Below are 18,964 nucleotides of genomic sequence, written 5' to 3'. Positions count from 1 at the left end.
TATTGCAACGGGCTTATTCAATAAAGGGGTTAATTTTCAAAGGGACTTTGAATTAAGCATTAACACTCCTTTAACAAGATTTGGGTATCCTGGTCCCTTCCACCTCTCTGAAAGCTGGAGCCAAAAAACTCCACATTTTCTCATCTGGCCAGCAGACCTGCTGCAGGAACTACGAAACAGTTAACTGGCAATTGTTATTTTAATGAGCAGAATGATTCTAGGAGGGCTTTCTGTTAGGAGACAGCTAGTGGATAAGCCTTTCAAGTCTATTTTTGCTTACAGTTTCAACCTCCTCTCCAGCTGGCCCATCAGTAGGATACCTTTTGAGCACCAGATTTTATCCTTCAGAGGGTGGCTGGGAAAGGGGTACCTGTGGATGGCTGCGTGTGAGCAGCTGGAGCAATGTGGAGAGGAAAGAGCCATAGCAGGAAAGACAAGTCCGTTTGAAGAGCAGAGACACAAAGTTGCATTCACCTTCTAAATATCGCAACAAACAGCTCAAAGCCTGCCAGCATCTGGCCCCAACACCGCATGTGCCTCTCGGTGTCGGCAGGGCAATCAATCACTGTCTGCTCTGATCACAACAAGTCCGAGGGAATGAGCAAGGCCAGTGGGTTCTAAAATTAGCCACTTAATTATTAATTGATTATTTCAGCAGCCGAAGTGTTGGTGCCCAATTGAGGTTTTTTTTTAATTCAATTGAGGCAGCTATTTTTAAGTAGATATATGAAGACAAATGCTCACTGCATTCATTAAAATCAGAACAGGTGGTCATGTTTTACAATTAAAGAGATACTCTCTCTTGTAGGCCATATGGACTTTCCAAAAACATGATAAAAATGCCATCTGCTGAGGAAGCAGAGAGCCCAAAAATGAAGCTAAATGAGAAAAATACAACTCCCAGGTACCCTGGCAGCAGCCTCGCCTGGTAGAGTTTGAGGAGCTGAAATTGTCTGTGATGGGCAGCATCCCAGGCATGCCAGCAGGTCCAAGGCGAGGTGGCAGGGTGCTCTGGGAAGCTCAGAAAATGAATTAGTCCTAAGAGGCAGCTGAAGGTAAGAAAAACAGAGTGGGCATTGAGGGGAATCAAACACTTCCCGAACTCTGCAAGACCCCATAAGCTCATTCAGCATCCCACCACTGGCTCCTGCCCTCGGCATCCCTGGGAGTCCATGGAGCGTACTCTACTGCTAACCAGCGATGCACAGGGGTATTCGCTTCTTGTTTTGCTCCTCAAACATGAGCATTAAAATATTCATTTAGCAATTTTTTTTGCAGCTCTACAGTTTCCACCCCGACCAGAAAACTCACTTAGAACAATCTCAACTCGGAAATGACATTTCCACAGTTAAAAGCCTCATGCCTTAACCAGCAGCAACAGCTCACTGCTTTACTTTTTCTTCTATGTTCAGGCTTAATTGAAATATATATGAGATAATGGGAAAGAACATGTATATATACCATAACAAATTAAACACTCCGAAGCAATTCTCATCTAGTTCAATGTCACTGCAGAAGCTGAGCATGATGGAATTCTGCTGCTGCACCTTCTGAATTAAAATGTTTGCTGGCAGGCCATATTTTATTATATAGAATTATTTTTTTTAAGTGATCTCAGAAGGCAAAAAGGGCAGCTAAGCTCTACCACTGCTGCTGAGAGGTCTCTGACCACAAGCCTGAGTTTTTAAATAGTATTTTTCCAGAATGCTCAAGAACTGCTTACTTCCCTTAAGACGCTGCCACTTTCACCTTTGAGCCATCTAGTGACAGCTAATCAAGAATTCAGACTTTTCCAAACTTCTGAAAGATCTCACCACCTCTTCAGTAAATATAACCCATGTCAGCAAAGGGTGGCATCCCTCATTGCTCGGCAGCTCATAAATTCACAAGACTCCAGCCGTCAGGAACAGGGTGAAAGAGAAGGATGGTTTTGTGATGTACAAGTTGAAATGATCAGCACCTTCTCAGTCTCGATCCTTGGAATCAGCTTGGTTGCAGGGGTGAGGCAGCAAATGAACTGATGATGTGGTTACAGGACCTTAGGAAATCAAGTTAAATACTTCTAAAAGAAGGGAGCTGGGAATTGCTAATAGAGCATTCTAGGTAATTTCAGAGTTGTTCAGAAAGATGGAATTGCTCCTGGATTTTTGGTTGTTTAAACAAAAAACAAACAAAAAAGGCAAAGTCTGTTTTTGCCAAAAGTGATTTTCCTTACACTTAGATTTGTTAATAAAATTCACAAAACAGCTGTTGCTAGCAAGCTTTAGGTTCAACATCACCTACTGCAAAGCTCTTAATGCTGCAAAGCAGCAGCTCCAAAAAGAGTAGGCAAGGGTTAGGAAAGAGCATCACACAGCAGCAGTTTATCTTTCACTGGGTACCTGTACATGCAGGGTAGCAACACACAGAAACCAAAGAGCAGAGCAATCCAGCTCTCCAGGTACCCAGCAATTCCAAGTAACATTCATCTTCCAGGGCATGTGCTTCACCCACCTTCACATGAACATGAACCAGCATGAGCTAACTCACAAGACCACCCCCAGCCTTTTTTCAACCAGTAACCACTTACTTGAAGGGATATAAAGCCAAGGACAGCTAAACAAAAATTTACTTGCAATGCAACAGTTTTATATTCAATGGATATAACGACTAGAAAGCCCCAAGAGCCGCATACAAAGGTTCTGTGGCTCTCCTCTGGAAAACAGAGTTGCTGGAGAATCAATGACCATTTTTCTTATTTCAGTCATTTAAAAACGTGTTATTTCTCAACTGTTCAACATTTAGATTATTGATCCATTCAAAAAATAAGTAATTTACATTACTCAGATTTTTCAGTGCTTATAGACTTGACACTATAAGTGGTGCTTGCTGCTACACGTCAGATGACTGTTACAGCCAAGAAGATGCCCATATTCAAAACCAAAGTTGTAGGGTAGGGAGCCAGATGTTAATTAAGTGGTCTGTTAGAAGTCTTCTGCTTTCAAAGCACATTTTGGACTTTTTTTTATTAAAAAAAAAAAAAAAAAAAAGATCTTCAATACCAAACTCAGGGGTCAAATTCATTTCATATATTAATGCTCTGGCTACAGCCTGCAGTCCTGCATGCCTCGTGCTACAGATGTTTTACTGAAACAGAAACCCAGGCTAGAATGTAACCTTTAATGTGCTTCTTTGACCATGATGATCTGATTTGTTGTATCCAGTAACTCATGTCCTCAGCTGACGATTCCCTCAGCTCCATCTATTTTCCTCCATATGAACTTCAAGCTTGGATCAAGGCTGCCTGTTTTCACCAGTGAAACTCTGTACATCCGCAGTAAGAATACGAGACATTTATAGTCTGAGGGGTGTATTTAAATGACTTGTTCAACAAGATTTACATTGAGTCAGAGCAAATTTGGTGCAAGATACACCTGCTTGCCTCAATTAGATTATCCTGAAGAAATTAAAAGAGTAACAAAATAAAAGGGCACAAAAAAAGTCCATAGAATACCTTTAGTCAGAAAGAAAGATGAGGCATGATTTTGTGGAGGTTGATTCCATTTCTGCTTTCACTGGTTAAAAAAATTATTTCAGAGATCCTGAAGGAAGCTCCCGTTGCTCAATACATATTGAAGGGCTTCGCTGAAATCCAATTATTTATATTTAAACATTTACCTACAGAAATTGATCTTTCCTTTCACTTGCTTCTCTTTATACCAAGCGTAAGCAAGATTACTCAGCGCACAGAGTGGACAGAATGAAGCCTTCAAAGCTACCTAGAATTGTATCTAGGCAACTTGTTTAGCAGGAAAATATAATCATATCCTTATGCCTTCAAGTGTCCAGAGCCCAGTGGTTCAAACCAAAGCTTGTGTTTCAAGTGTCTTGGTGAAAGGAAAGAGTACATGTTGTCATTCCCTTAAAAGGCATGCCATGAAGGAGAGGGCAAGCCACCTTAATGAATTTTTGTTGAACACAGATAAATAAGCAGTAGAAGAACAGAACTTTAACATCAAGATGGGTTAACCAAAAATCTCTTTTTCAGCCAGGCTTGGTGTGACTTCTTGCTATAAAAAGGAAGCTTGCATCCTCAGAGGTAAAGCCTTTGGCTAGACTAAAAATGGAAACAGAATTGGTAAGCTCACATGCAACCTCAGTTTTCACTGTTAAAAACTATTCTTCTTCCGTTAGTGAGGAGAAAGAAGGAGATAAAAAGGGACAACAGCTTGATTTAAAAATAAACTCAAATCAACAGCCGTACACTGTACTACAGTGTACTGTATTGCAGTACACCAAAGATGACTTGGCACATTAGATGCCTCGGTCCTTACAGAAACCTCAACAAGGACTAGGTAAACAAGTGCTGCTCTTTCTCAAAAACCTGAGAGAAGACAGACAGCTGCTATCAGAACCCAAACCTTGAAGACAAAACGCTTTAAAATAGATTTCCTTTAATTTGAGAGGAGACCTACAAAAGCCTCAGCACTCTCTTGACCTCGAAGCCATCTAACAAGCTGCATACTTACTTACAGACTAACTAAAAAGCTATTACTAAGGAAGCGGAACCTCTCCAGTAGATCTGCTACATACCTCCACACCAGGAAACAGAGCCTCCCCACAAAGGCAGCGATACTATCAAAGGCTGGTCAAAAGACAACTCAGGATTTAATTATGAGGAAGCCCAAACTGAAACTTAATCCTACACAGAGTGCAGCTTTTGTTTGAAATCCATTTTTGCTCAAGGGCCCTGAAAGTCGTAGAATAACGTAAGCTGGAAGGGACCTCTGGAATTCAGCCAGTCTGACTTCCCACTCAAGGAAGGGACAACTACAAAGTTGGATTCAACTTCGAAGTTAAATAAGTGTGTTCAAGGGTCCTACTCAGTCAAGCTCTAGGCTTTTCCAAAGACAAAAGAGTCTGTAAACTCTTCCTTCATCTTAGCTGCCTTGAAAAGTGCTCTTATGTCAAAGGATTAGGGAGAAATTTTTTTTAATCCATATTTGCTTAAGCTATTTGCTATTGATATAAGAAAGGAAAGGCATTAGCCCACCGCTCAGCACTACAGCATTAATGTTTAGGCTGTGTTTTCCTGCACAAGCTTCTGGCTTCGCAGATCTTTCAGGTTTTGCCTGCCTCCTCCCACATGATGGGGGTGGCATGAAGCACTGCCATACAACCTTAGTTCTCCTTTAATTCTTTCTTTTTTTTTCTTACTAGTAAAAAAGAAAATGGAGAACCGCTGAACTTTAACTGCTGCCAGGCCTGCAATACCAAACAGCAGCACTTGGAGATCTTCATGTGACTGAGGCGGCTTTGTTCAAAAGTTTAGGGTGGAGATTAGCTGAAGTTTGAACATCCATATGTGGGTCTTGCTCTGGAAAGAAGACTGGGGACATACGACAGTTGAACACTCCATCTTTGGGAATAATTCAACTCAACAGGACAGGTCAGCCTTCATGCAGGGACCACAAAAAAAGACTATTTTTAATCTTGGGTCTCTTCCAGGGCAGAAGAGAGTGTAGAGCAGAAAAAAAAGGGTCTTTATTATAGCAATAGAAATGCAAGGTGGCATTTGGGCATTCGACAGAGAACGGTGAGGAAGCCTTCCAGCCAATGAAATACTATGAAGACATTTATTTCACTTGACAAGAGTAATACCAGGATGGGATATGATCAGCGCAGGCTTTGGCCTATCACAAGCCATTTCAGGGAGAGAAGAGAGTGTGATAGTTTCTACTACATAAAGGAAATAGATGCTTTGGGAAAAAAGAAAAGACGACAATGCATTAGGGACAGGAAACAAAGTGGACTTGAATTCAAGTGAACAAAGCCCTGCACCAAAAATTAGCGCAAGAATTTTCTTAAGAAGAAATTAGATAATATCGACAACAGTGAGTTGACATCAGTGCCCTCTTTACAAACCATTTCCCTTACTGTAAGGAATGAGATTAAAAAATGGGTTTGATACAGCCTGAAGCAAAAAACCTTTGACAGACAAAACTATCCAGAGCATTTTGCTGAAGAATGCAGTGTGCTGTTTTCCACTTGAAGCATGACAAATCACATGAGGAGGAGAGAACAGAAATAAATCCATTTCACCCCAACAAACATCTCCCTGTAGAACACTGCAGCGCAGGTAAAGCTAACTGGTATTTTTTATTTTTCCTGCCTATACCTTCCCTTCAAAAAAACCCCCAATAAACCAGGAAAATTTTATCCCAACAGCCATTGTTAAAGGCACATTAAAATGTTTGCTGGATATAGCTTTGTATTCACAATTTTCTGTTCCAGGAGAAATTGCAAGTACTTTGTTTCTATAACTAAGACAAAAATACCATTTGATGTATTTGCTTTTTCCTCCTCTTTTTACTTAAAGTTCCCCTTGCAGTAAAGGAACAGTTTTTCCCTGAATAACCATTTTCTGTTGCCCTGGGGGAATCTCAGCAATCTTTTCTAGAAGCAACGCTCTGGTCCACAGCAGCGAACTGGAACAAAGCCCTTATTTTGTATTTCATGTGTGTGCCTAAGATGATTTGGGATGCGGTACTTCATTCACGTTTGCTATCGGAGTTCCATCTAGACAAGTGGTCTCATACGCCATTGTACCAGGCTCCCAGGGAGCTCCCACACACCATGTCTTCATAGGTGTCGAACACTCAACAGCCACCCAAAAAGGGACTGAACTTTGGAAAAGCATTCAATAGATGTTTTCCCTGCAGGTCAAAGCCTCCCCCATGTGCTCTTCCCTTACAGCATGCTCTGAAGACTATACAATATTAAGCAAGGTCTGTATGATTTATTTTGCTGGTGGCAAAATCTTAAAAAAAAAAAGAAACAAACAAAAAAACCAAAAAAAGAACAACACCCCCCCACCAAACCCCACCCAACCTTTTAAGTGAGGAAGTCACAGAGCCCATGATATTAGCAAGGAGATGAAAGAAAGTTTCTAAAGCAGAGAAAGGCACATGGGTATTTGGGGATGACAACTCAATCTCATTTTCCTACACTGCAATACAGATGATTGGCAACAGCCTCCAAAAATTGTATTTAGGGAATCCAATACAAATCCAGCCTCCAAAAGAATCATATTTAGAGAACCCAACACAAATCCAGCCCAGGTTTTCATTTAAATGAAGGAAGAGCACAGCTTTGAGAAGAAGGAAAATGCCTGACAGTGTTCTGTTTAGCAGATTGGATGACAAAGGAAGCAACATGAGAAAAGTCCACTCCATGAAAACTGAATTAAAGAGAGCTGATGTTAGATTAAACACATCTGGTAGCCTCAGTTTAATCTCTGGTAAAACCAACAGCACAATAAGCACCTTCTACCTCTCGTCCTACCAAGAAAAGGCTCAGGGATGTGACAGCAGAGGGTTTCAGGTTAGCACTTGAAATATTTTGACAGTGCTCTGCAGGGAAGACTATACCCTGCTTCAGCCAGTGATTTTCATCTCTTACTAACAGCAAATGTACTTTTTTTTTTTAATGTATATCAACACTAGCATTTCACTAAAGATCTATATCTCCCTCTGCTGAACAGATGAAGGGAACAGCAGCCTTGACGGGAACTGCCAACTGGGTTTTTAACCTTTGTATTCGACAGATTCCCTATGGCTTGAAGTTACAGATGACATTTGCTGGGTTATGGATAATGGTCTTTACACACTGGGGACATTTTTTACTGACTTGTCTAAAGCTTTTGACACAGCAGCCCATAAAACCTCCACCCTAAATAACTTGTCTCATATTAAAAAGAGAAGGAGGAGACATAACACATTAGAGATCTTAATCAGTTGAGAAAAGGGCTCTGATGGGTGGGGGAAGCAAAACAGATTTCTCTAGAACTTCTTTGAAACTTTGACCTTTATGGTTTTAAAGAGCTACAGAGATTTCTCACAGGAATAAGGGATAGCTGGTCTTTGTGCAATTCAAAGATTGCCTTCTGTCATACTGTTGGAGAAACAAAATATTCAGTACACATAAGGAAGATTTACTAATGTTGCAAAACCAATGAAGACAATAGCAGTAACAACCTGCAGATTTTGGAAGAATTCATCCTTTATGTCTGAAAGACAAAAAATAATTATGTACTGTTCAGACTCTTAATCCAACTTCTCTCCTTGATTATGTAACGTGCAACTCTACATGCACCAGTGCACATAGGCCAACGTCCAAAATGAGTTTTAATACACCCAGAACATGTGAAGAACAGTCATTTTATAGTAAAAGGTGCTTCAACACATGCTGTCTAAAAATAGACTACATCTCTGAAGATCTGAAAGTCCTCACATGAGCACCAGGGGTCTTACTTGTACAATGACTGTTGGAAACACCTACCAAAGCCAAAAGTACTACCTCATTCACTGAGCCGATCTCTCCTGATTCAAGATACTTACTGCACACAGCGTTTGTTCTTACTGCAAACCCATGACAGCCCTAGTTCTTGAATGACTCAAGGTGCTGCAGGTCACGGTGCTGTGATGGAGGGAAAGGGCAGCAGTCAGACTCCCAGGGACCACATGCTCCAAGAGACCAAGATCACGTAGATAAGGGCTTGAGACATTAAGAAAGGTAAATATGAGAAAAGGAATATCCTCCCTAAGATTTCAGGAGAGCATTTATGAAGCAACAGCTTTAAGGTTTTTGTCATATCAGCAAACTTCATACAAAAAGAACCAAAGAGGCTTCAGAGCAGTCAAAGTGGCTCTAGGGAAAGAGCAGGCTGCTGCCATATGCATTACAAAACGCAGTTGAGGGCCTGAGTTTGCCAAATTATCAGTCAAATCCGATTTTGGTCCAGAACTACATTTTACTTCAGTAGCCTGAAGAGATATAAGCCTTCTTTCACTAGGTTCTGGAGATGGTGGTCCGATTCATTAGCTAAACTGCCCTCAAAGCAGACTCCACTGGAAGAGATGATGGATATTAAATATAGTGCCACAATCGCTAATATTCAAGCTTCAGATAAGAATGTTTAAATCAAACCCCCACATGTATGGTGGACTATGCAGACAAGGAAATAAGCACAGGAAAGCACATGATGATACACAGGTACCCAATGTGGAAAAGAAGCAAGGTACACTCTAGCTAGGCAATGAAATAAGTCACGTGAAGAGTGACCAGATTTGTACACACATCTACAGTCTTAATTTTTATCATCTTCTTGAGATTCAAATGGCTAACATGGCCTCTTTAGAGGAACCTAGCCCAAATTTTCAAAAACTCTTCCCTTAAAAACTCATGCAATGCTTACATGCTCAGATACTATGAAAAGATGCCTTCAAAATGAGAGCCCACACTGCATTCCCAAGTTACAGATTTTCCTATGCAATGTGGCAATCTTCACCACTTTGTATGGAAAAAGTAGTGTATGTGCACAGTACCCAAATAAAAGGCTGGAACAGTTAATCTACACAGCAGTCTGAACAGGAGATAACACAGGGAGCCATTACAAAGGATGTCATTCCAACGAGCAATTCCTTTAAACTAGCTACCAGAAAAACTGCAGCTTTGGAAACTGCCGAGGTTGGAAAGGATTAAACTAAGGGATACAGCAACAGCTAGTAGCAAGAGCAATTTGGCATTCTGAAGAAAAGATGAATCTTGGAATTGCCTATCTGATCCTGAATTTCAAGGCTCATTTCAATTTTAATTTGAATTTTGTAACATTGACTAAATGACTTCCACGCCAGTCGTAAGACAAAATGTTCAGGAAAAGAATATTTAAGCAAACAATTAGCATGCTCATTTCTGCTAATGACAGATACATCCTTTTCTCCAGAAAATCAAATGGAGCTCTTCAAATTCATTTTATTCATTCACTTGTTACTGAAGTGTGATGACCTCTGGGATAAAGCTAGGAAACTCCCAATAGGTCTCTATATTGTTACTCACTATTCATTGCAAATGCTTTTTTCTGTGCAAGTAAAGAACTTATATAAGCTTTTAAACTCTGAAGCTTATGTGAAATTTGCACAAGCAACATGCCCTGCACACCTATGAATGGTTTCATGTCCCTTCACGGTTTCCTAGGAAGCAGCTGCAGCAGGGCAGGAAGACACTGTACAGTGCCTGGCTGATCTGGTAGCATCTCTGATGTGTAGATACAGGCAAGTCAGCTTTACTGCAAAAATCGTAGGTTTAAATAACACGGCATAGCTGCAGTTCTCCTGATTGTCAGTCCTGAGCAGAAGCAGAATATGATCTACCTACTAGTGCTTTACCTACCAGTGCCAGAAAGATTGTCTTCACCAGGACAGCAGAAGGTACGGTTTGATATTTCACTGTCATTTACATCCCAGCATCCATGAAGAGGGATAATTTTAAGTCAAACCTTCAAGATGGTGTTCTAACCTAAACAATCCCACTAAGCTCAGTGCTTCCCTCACAATAAGTACTATCGGGACAGAAATATGATCACAACCACACTGGTGAAAAATAGATTCCTCCAAACGACCCTCAACTGACTGAAGTGCTGTAGATGCTTTCAAAGGTTACAACAAATGAAACCTTTGCAGTGGAGTTCTGGAATGAGTTTAAATAAGGTGACAAGTGTACACTTCCAAAACATGGACCCCGTCCCCTACTTCACCTGCCAATAGCCTCAGAGATCATGGACTAGAGGAAGATTATCGAATACCCACAAAAAGAAAAGACACCCTGCAGGTAAAGTCCAATACAAGTAATGGGCAAGTCCTGGACTGCTGCATGCCATACCGATTTCATAAAGGCTGAATTTTGAGCACTGCTGTGAACTTTTCCACAGGCGTGAAAGAAATGCCTAACCTTTGTCTGTGCCTTTGAATACTGTGCTGAATTCATATGCTGAAGGTAATCTTGTAGCTTAAGCCCAAAGAAGCTGCCTAACTCCACCCTAAACATGTCATATATTCGCACAAATAGATTCTTTCTGAGTCACTGCAGGCTTTCAATAGAGCAGAGTACTTACCCATGAGAATCTATTAAGGTAAGACCTTGCTTTCAGCTGGAAAACATTAATTCTCCTCCAAAAAGGCACACTGCCTTTTTGGTCATTAATATCACATCATTCTTCTGAGCTGAGTGACAAGCCAGGCAAGTCACCCAGATCTGAGGCAGCATGAAAGGCTAGCTCTACAGAGAGATGTTCAGAAAAGAGAAATCACCGCTCCAGTTACTGCAGCAGGAAAATCAGTATTTCACTGGACAACAATGGTCTCCAAAGTGGTCCCGCTTGGATACCAGGTATAGTAGCAAAATTGAACGATGCTGATAAAGGAGCCACATGTGACCTTGAACTGTAAGTGCATCAGGGCGATGCAGAGATCTTAAGGGGTCGGTAAATAGTTGCAAATGAAAACAAAGCTGTTGACATAGCAACAGGAGTCCTTCAGTATGCTGGATGCTGTGGATCGGTATCGTTAGTTTTGCAGCCGTTCAACAATGAAAGAAAGGCAGCAGCAATCAAAGCCAGAATACGATGCCATTCTGTAATGATGAAGATGGTGCACAGGAAAGACCTTTAAATAGCATGCAAAACCTGCTGGGGAAGGGCAAAACCATCTCTGAAGGAAAAGCACTTTCTTGGGATGCGTTCTTGCTCAGTGTCACTGTACAAGTGGGGAAGGGAGTAAGGAAGAGAGACAAAGCAGGTAAGGAAGGGGAGAAACCTTAGCACTAAGAGGAGACCTCACATTCACTGAGGATTTGCCCTGTGTTAACTAATGCTAATCTCAATTCAGGCTGCCAAAAGCCTGTCCGGGGCTGGCACTGGTGCTCTATGATCAGGGTATGAGCTGATCCAGAAAAAAGGCAATTCAGTTTTGGCCACACAATTGCCAGTATGAAGGAAGAGATGGAAAAGCAAAATTGGCAATGTTTAGGAGGGAGTATGGTATCCCCAATGCAGGTAGTCTCAAACTCTGAGGCTGTAAGTAGTAAAACCAACATAAATCAGCACTGCCCCATGTTTTGCCTGCCCTGGTCACTTAATCTGAAGCCATACTGTCAAGAGTTTGTGACAATGCAGTGAAGCGGTTTAGGGACCTGATCAAGGTTAAAACTAACCTAGCAAAACCTTAAACTCTGACCACATTGCAGCTGTTCTGTTGCTTTCCTCTGCCCATCTGTACTTGTCCGCTGCTTCCACTTGTTTTGTGAAGGTCCTAGAGAGCAGGCAGTCTCTCTGTCCTGCATCCCTGAGGAACCCCTCTCATCCCCCAATCCAACCTGCTAGATTTGTGAGTCCTACAGGGAAAAAATATAGCATGTGAGAAGATGATGCATCCAATGTAAGAACTCTGAAGTTTTGATGACATGATCTCTGCATAATATATGGGAAATGAAAGGTCAGTGGTAGCTGCTGACAGTATTACAACATGCTGGGAATAAAGCATCGCTACTATCAATAGCTACACTTAGCTCACTAGGGTTAGCAGACAGTCTGATCTCACCCAGACTGCACAACTTGGACATTCAAGCTGCAAACTGCATGCATTTTCAGCCTTTTTTTTTTTTTTTTTTTTTTTTTTTCCTTAAAGCCGGGAAACGGTACTGCTAGAAAATATATGGGTTGAGGGCATCAGTGCTATTGCCAAGGCAGAACAATAATAACTTCAGTCATGATTTATATAGCTAATTTCAGGATAAAACCCTATCTATTTTTAAAAAGAGGAAAAGACCACAAAATTACCTGATTTTGTATTCGGCAGTGATTACAGTTTATACTGCCCAATGTTTCAACTCAGTAAGCATGCAAATAGAATATTTTATTAAAGTAACAGACAAAGGGGATTTTTTTCTTTATGTGCACTCTCCACTGCAACAGATTTTATCAGGCTGCGGCCAGACACACTAGCTTCCCTCTCACCTGAAGTGCCTGTCTGATTTTAAGAGAATTATTTCCCAAACCAAATACTCATTTCTCTCTTGTATAGGCTCTATTTCCAGTTTATTGTTCATTTGTTCTGTTTTAAGCTACCAAAATGATCTTTTGGTCATCTAAAAGCTTTCAGAGTGAAGAGCCCAGAAAAGAAACATGTGTGTCATCTATACTAGATGGTAATCCTGGGATTTGCTTCTATATTGGCAACTAAAGCATGGTTTTCTACGGCATCTGAAGCCAACTCCGATCCCTCTACTGAAAGAGTGCTCCATACGGAGGTACACAGTCTAACAACACTTTTAACCATGGCTACATCCAAAACAAAGCATCACAGCAACTCCTTCCATTATTACTACTTGTGTTTACTGAAACAGAGGGTTTGACCAAGAAATCCACACAAATCCCAATTCCAACCCACATCATGTCCTCGTCAGGAGGCATTGTTCAAGGCAGTTGCTTCATGTTCTCCTGCTGCTGCCAATAATGGGCAGGGACCTGCAGAGGAACTCGGCACAAGGGGGAAAGGGATGTTCTCCACAAAGGAGGAGCAGTACAATATGAACAGCAACAAGCAGTCTAGCAGAGTCAACATAGTCTCATCAGGGAGAAAAACACAGTCAAAGCTGCTGGTGCAATAACTCCCGTTTCGCTCACTGTGTCACAGGGTTTGCAGCCTGACCTTGCTTCAAAATCCATCACCACAGTTGTTCAGTTCACTCCTTTTATTTGGCAATACAGTATGCAAACTGGGTCCAGGTGAAAACGTTTTTTTTTTTTTTTAAACCAAGATCTCTGGTTCAGAATTCCCTAGAGAGCCCTGAAGCTGCGGGTATGTGACTGTGGCTATCTACACAGCAGTACGGCGGAGGGACCCAGATGATGGTCAGGCTGCCATCACACTCAGCACCGGACACGCAGAAGTGACATCCCCACCCAAAAAGTGCCTGGTTTGAGGACCAGAGGCCCTCGGCAGATAGAGCCACACAAGGAACAAAAAGGCAATGAGACCATTTCAACAGGGTGCTGCATCAGCTCACAGAATTCATGCCATGTGTTGGCAGATCTCTATGTGACTTTTAAGTATCCTCCTTCCTATTCTTCTGTAAAAGGGAGTTCTTCTAAAATTGGAGAAAGTGATAGAAAGCACAAAGGTACCTCTCTGAACATCTTACCGGTGTACAATATAGCATCACGGGCAGAGGCAAACCAACAGTCAAGATATTACTAGCAAATGAGAAGGGATACGTAAACTGGAGACAGGGTAGAAAGGACCTTAAGGTAGCCATGCTATTTCTGTGGAGAATGCAAAGTGGGAACCAGCACAGAGATTCAGAGATGCTGATCTAGTTAAAGCATCTGATTAGGAAAACCCACTTCAAAGAGTCATTCTGAATAGATGCATGCAAGTGGACAAGATGCATTTGTCAAGGGCAGAGGAAAATGTTTCCTTAAGCCAGGTGTGAAAGAACAAGACCTTATGAAAAGGTGTTTCAGCTGTATGGATGGGTGGGAAAGACCCTCAAGAAAAAAAACCAGGAAATGAAAACTGAAAAAAAAAAATCATAATTTCAAAATATTAACACTGAAAAAATTTAGACTTGCAGTCAAAATTGCATTGCTAAAGCAAGTCATGCTAGCTTGCAAGCTATTCTGCATACAGACAAGGGGGGGGAACTGAAACATGTATGTTTAATAATTTAATAATGGTATATTAAATCTATTTACTTCCTCCTTTTATCTCAAATTTTAAGTAACAATACTTTTGCCCCTCCCAACCATTTCATCAATTGCTTATCTCAAAGTCTTAAACTATAAATGTATATACACACATAAACATAGACACATATATAGCATTAAGTTCCATCAAATCAACAAATAAAACAAGAGGGTATATACAGGAGCAGCACTTCTGCCTAAATACTGTACAAAACTGTTAGGCATGCAATGCTAGGAAGTCTTGGCTCTCTTACTCAGTGATTTAGTCAATGGTAAGTAATTGAAGCAATTTTCAAAACTGAAAATCCTCTTAGCATGTGAACAAGCCAAGGCAGAGCTAGGACAGCTTTCTAAAGTTGTCCACTACACTGGTCACCGAATTGGTGTTTAGTGTTTTGAATTGCTTATCTTTATTCCTACTGTGGGGCAAACAGCAATGGCCAAGTCAGTGCGCCCAATCCGCCTTTTTTTTTTTTTTTTAAAATACTACTCAAGAAAACCATCTTTGACTCTTCGTTTATTAATTTTATAGCCCACATGACAAATCATGCTATTTAGAAGTTAGATTGCTTTTTCCATAGACTAAATGAAGTTATTAAACAACACTAGCTGAAACCGATGAAGGAGAAAAACCTTTGTCTCCATCTTAACATGTTAAACAGGACTGTTTTACTATATGGACTAAGTAGACAGTAACTCATTTCTTCACTCTGATTTTTTTTTTTTTTTAGGAGTTCAGAAAGAACATCTTTCCAGACTCCAGTATTTCTTTTAATTTCATATGCCATTTTTCCACATGTATTTATGGCTGAAAGATCAATTAGAATTCCTTTGTGGGAAGTAATTCCCATCAGTTCAATTACTCTATGTAATTGTTTCAGCAATCATAGTTAAATATCCATTTTAATTTTTATTTAGTGACTCAATTACCAAGCATCAAGCAGATGTAAACACTTTTAAAATTTTATCTTCTCTCCCTCCTACATCTTGTTCCCCAGTACAAGTACCATTTTACCCCTCAGCATTCTCTAAATCATAAAAATGCACACATCATTTAAAACTTCCATATAACTCCTAGTGCTCTCTAATGCTTCTTTCCCAAACACACTTGTTGAATATGAGCCCATTGTAGTTTGTTAGACCTGAGTGTAGGGATAGAGACACTCCTATCTGCTTCCATCCCACATGCCCTACAGCTCCAAAAGCCTTCATAGATTTATCTGTGCCTCATTCCCCTGCCTGCCTTTCAGGTGGAAAGGAATCCCAGTTACTGATTTATCAGGAAGAATGCTGTTTCATGGTGCTTTTACATATCTATTTTAATCAGTGGCTGATCCATTTGGAGCTGGTGCTCTCACCTTTCCCTAGAGCTTTTCACAGATACCTCCTTTCATTCCAATGCTGCTAGTAGGTATTGTAATTCAATTCTATTCTTGCATGTAATTCACTAAACTTCAGCAAGATGCCTGTCAAGTAAGTCAATATTTTACACTGCAACTTGAATCCATTTTTTGCAGTGTATCAAAATGCAAATTTATTTTTTCCTCCTAAGAGTCACAATCGAAGTAGAACCAGCCTGGAAATGGGAACACCTAAATGAAATGGCAAACCAGTGGTTGCAAGAATGATCAGCATATCTCCTGAAGCCCAGAGACAGCAAATGTCATCATAACATCTAGTTAGAAGTGCATTAGAACTCCCCAAGGAGAAAGAAAATGCAGAGTTGGTTAAACATTTATAGGTATCTCCGAGTTTCAGTTGCTGCATGCATAGCATGATACAGTTTCCTCCCAAAGCAATACCCACTCTGCTCTCAAATCTTTGTACTATCACCAAGAACTATTTAATCTAAGTGAATAAAAGGCTCATCATGCCTTCCCCACTGACTACTCAAAAAAAAAAAAAAAAACCAAACCAAAAAACCCAACATTAACAGCAATCTTTGCCCAACCTAGGAAAACATGAGCCCACCCATGGGGATTGTAGTTGCAGTTACGGGAAACGTGCACAACCACTGTTTTAGAGCACACCTCAGATAAAACCAGTTAAAATTCCCAGTATGGCTTTGTAGTATTTATAGAGCAATGCTATAAATCAGAAAGAACAACTATCACCATGTTAACACATTAAGTTTACTATGAGACTCTCAAAGCTGAGCTTTGCCTGGTTGCCTTAGTGATCTCAATAAACACACTAGGCGACGGCCTTTCGTGAGCTTTTATCTCTGATAGAGGCACCCGAATTAAAAAGTCAGGCTGCAGCATGAAGTTGACACTTGGGTATCATGATATCTTCTGGGTGACTGCACACTTGAAAAGTCTTACTCAGAGGCATTTTAACTGGAAAGGCACCTCAGTCCTGGGCAGAGTAGCCAACCTCACATCTTCAGGGGGAATAAGAAACGAAGGAAGAAAAAGTATCTCTTTGCCCCAAACCCCTTTTACCTACCTGCACAGCCAAAAGCTAGGTGATACCTAGAAGAGGGGCTGAATTTGACACAACACACATTAGCCTTGGCCTCGATGCTTGCTACTGAGTTGTCCAAGTTGGTAGACCACAGCTTCACTAGAGAAACAGAAAAACAGAAATGAGTAAACAAAACCAATCAACCTCATTTGAAATGCATAATATCTAGTTATTTCATAAATAAGATTCTGAAAAGCCTCATTTGCCAAGATGTTAGTGATTATAAAGGGTCAGTTGCTGCTAATGGCTGGTAAGCTTGAGAACATTCTCAAATGCGCACTGTAAATATTCTGCCCACCTCTATACACACAGGAGATGCTGAAAGTCCACATCTTGCATGGTTGAGAACATCAGAGCAGGTGACTAACCACATGTTAGAATCAGAGCGTTTAAGGCTACTGGAGTGCAGATTCATATAACCAAGAGCAAGAAGGCTTGCATCCTTTTTGTTCCTTGTCCCCTAGCTGGGATGCAAGAACTCCATGCTCCACGGCAGAATTGCTTTGAGCAGAATAAATATACCTAATTGTATGCTTGAGCACAGTGAATGAGAACAACTTGTTTTATTCTCGAGAAACTGGCACGGACAGGAAACAAATTGGTGTGCTGGCTTCCTATGATGAAATATTCCCTTGGTACAAGGAACTCTACTGTTCTACAATACTACCATGTGAACATTGATTAAACTTCATGGTACAGAATGAGCTCTTCCTCCAAGTACTCACTTCAGTGCTTCACAGGATGACCAGCAGAAAACACCGGCAGCTTTCCAAAATAAAGCTTTCCCCACCCTCCACAAACACTTGAAGTACCATTCAACCTTAAAGGCGAAGCATGCCAGCTGCTCCCTGCAGAGCCAATCTTACTATTAAAAGCTAGAGATTTAACACTTTGTCCTTGATGCAGATGAAGGGGCAGCACATTGGCATCAAGCCCCGTTGATGCCTACAAGGCAGAAAATAAGACTTAAATGTTCTCCCTTCCCCCTTTTCTTGATGAGCAGGTTGCGCTGTACTACAGTATCATGATCAACATGCTGAGGCAGGAAGCAGAGCAAGCTGAAGCCAATGTTTGAACACGTAAGAGCTACATGAAGGCTCAATCCCCTAAACAGCTCCCCATGAGCTGCCTGGGCTTCTTTAGGTCTGTGGCCAGTGGGTCCTCTACTATCTTTTTACAGAAAGCTCCTTTGGAGGTGAAGTGACCAAAACCAGCAAAAGAACAGGAATCTTGTTACCCACTGTGGTTAATACATGATGTAAGCTGTCTTATAGTATGCCCCCCCACCCTCTGAGAAGTCCTCTGTATCACCTCTTGGTCAGTCTTTCCCAGGAGCTTTGAAGAAGCAGCAAGGCTTCCACATGGATTACAAGACGATGTTTTAAATGGTCAAGGAAAAGGAGGGGAACATGGGCAGGTTTGTTCTAGCACACCTACTTTTTTAATAGTATGGCAAGCAATGAAAAGCAACAAGATTGCACTATTTCTGACCATACCTAGGAGAACTGCTTCAAGCACAAAGAAAATACATGCTGCTCAGAGCACACCAAGGAATCATTTTAACTACAGCACTCTGTGGGTATCTGACAGCTGCATGGAACCATTCTAAAGCAGCACACACCCCCCCCCCGAAATATAAACACTGATGCATACTGTATTTGCATATAAACATTATGTAAAATTCAATTAAAACAGCACCCACCCTGTTGTTGGTTTTCAGAAATAAATCCATTGTCATTTACTAGAGCTATAATATTCATCCTGAACACTGAGCTACATTTCGAAATGAAACCAACAGCTTTGCAACCATGGCTTAAGGTGCTCTCTTCTCCCAAGTGAGACTGGATGACATACCTCCTCCACTGTGTTTTGCACTTGGGGGCGGGAAGGGGAACGGAGCCAGCAAAGACGATTTTGCAAAACAGTACGACATTAGCA

At 41.0% G+C, this 18,964-nt stretch overlaps 1 protein-coding gene across 7 annotated transcripts in view; it reads right to left on the bottom strand.

The window, feature by feature from the left end:
- COP1 (COP1 E3 ubiquitin ligase) overlaps positions 1-18,964 on the bottom strand; it is a 130,849-nt gene that overhangs the window by 40,894 nt on the left and 70,991 nt on the right. For all 7 annotated transcript variants that reach the window (XM_041127747.1, XM_041127745.1, XM_041127746.1 and 4 more), the window contains one exon: positions 17,009-17,125. In XM_041127747.1, the coding sequence (XP_040983681.1) occupies positions 17,009-17,125 (117 nt within the window). The remainder of the gene's footprint in view (positions 1-17,008; positions 17,126-18,964) is intronic.

The sequence above is a fragment of the Aquila chrysaetos genome, chromosome 12 (genome assembly GCF_900496995.4).
Source record: "Aquila chrysaetos chrysaetos chromosome 12, bAquChr1.4, whole genome shotgun sequence".
In the NCBI taxonomy this organism is placed as follows: Eukaryota; Metazoa; Chordata; class Aves; order Accipitriformes; family Accipitridae; genus Aquila; species Aquila chrysaetos.
This window is presented reverse-complemented; position numbering and strand designations above follow the sequence as displayed.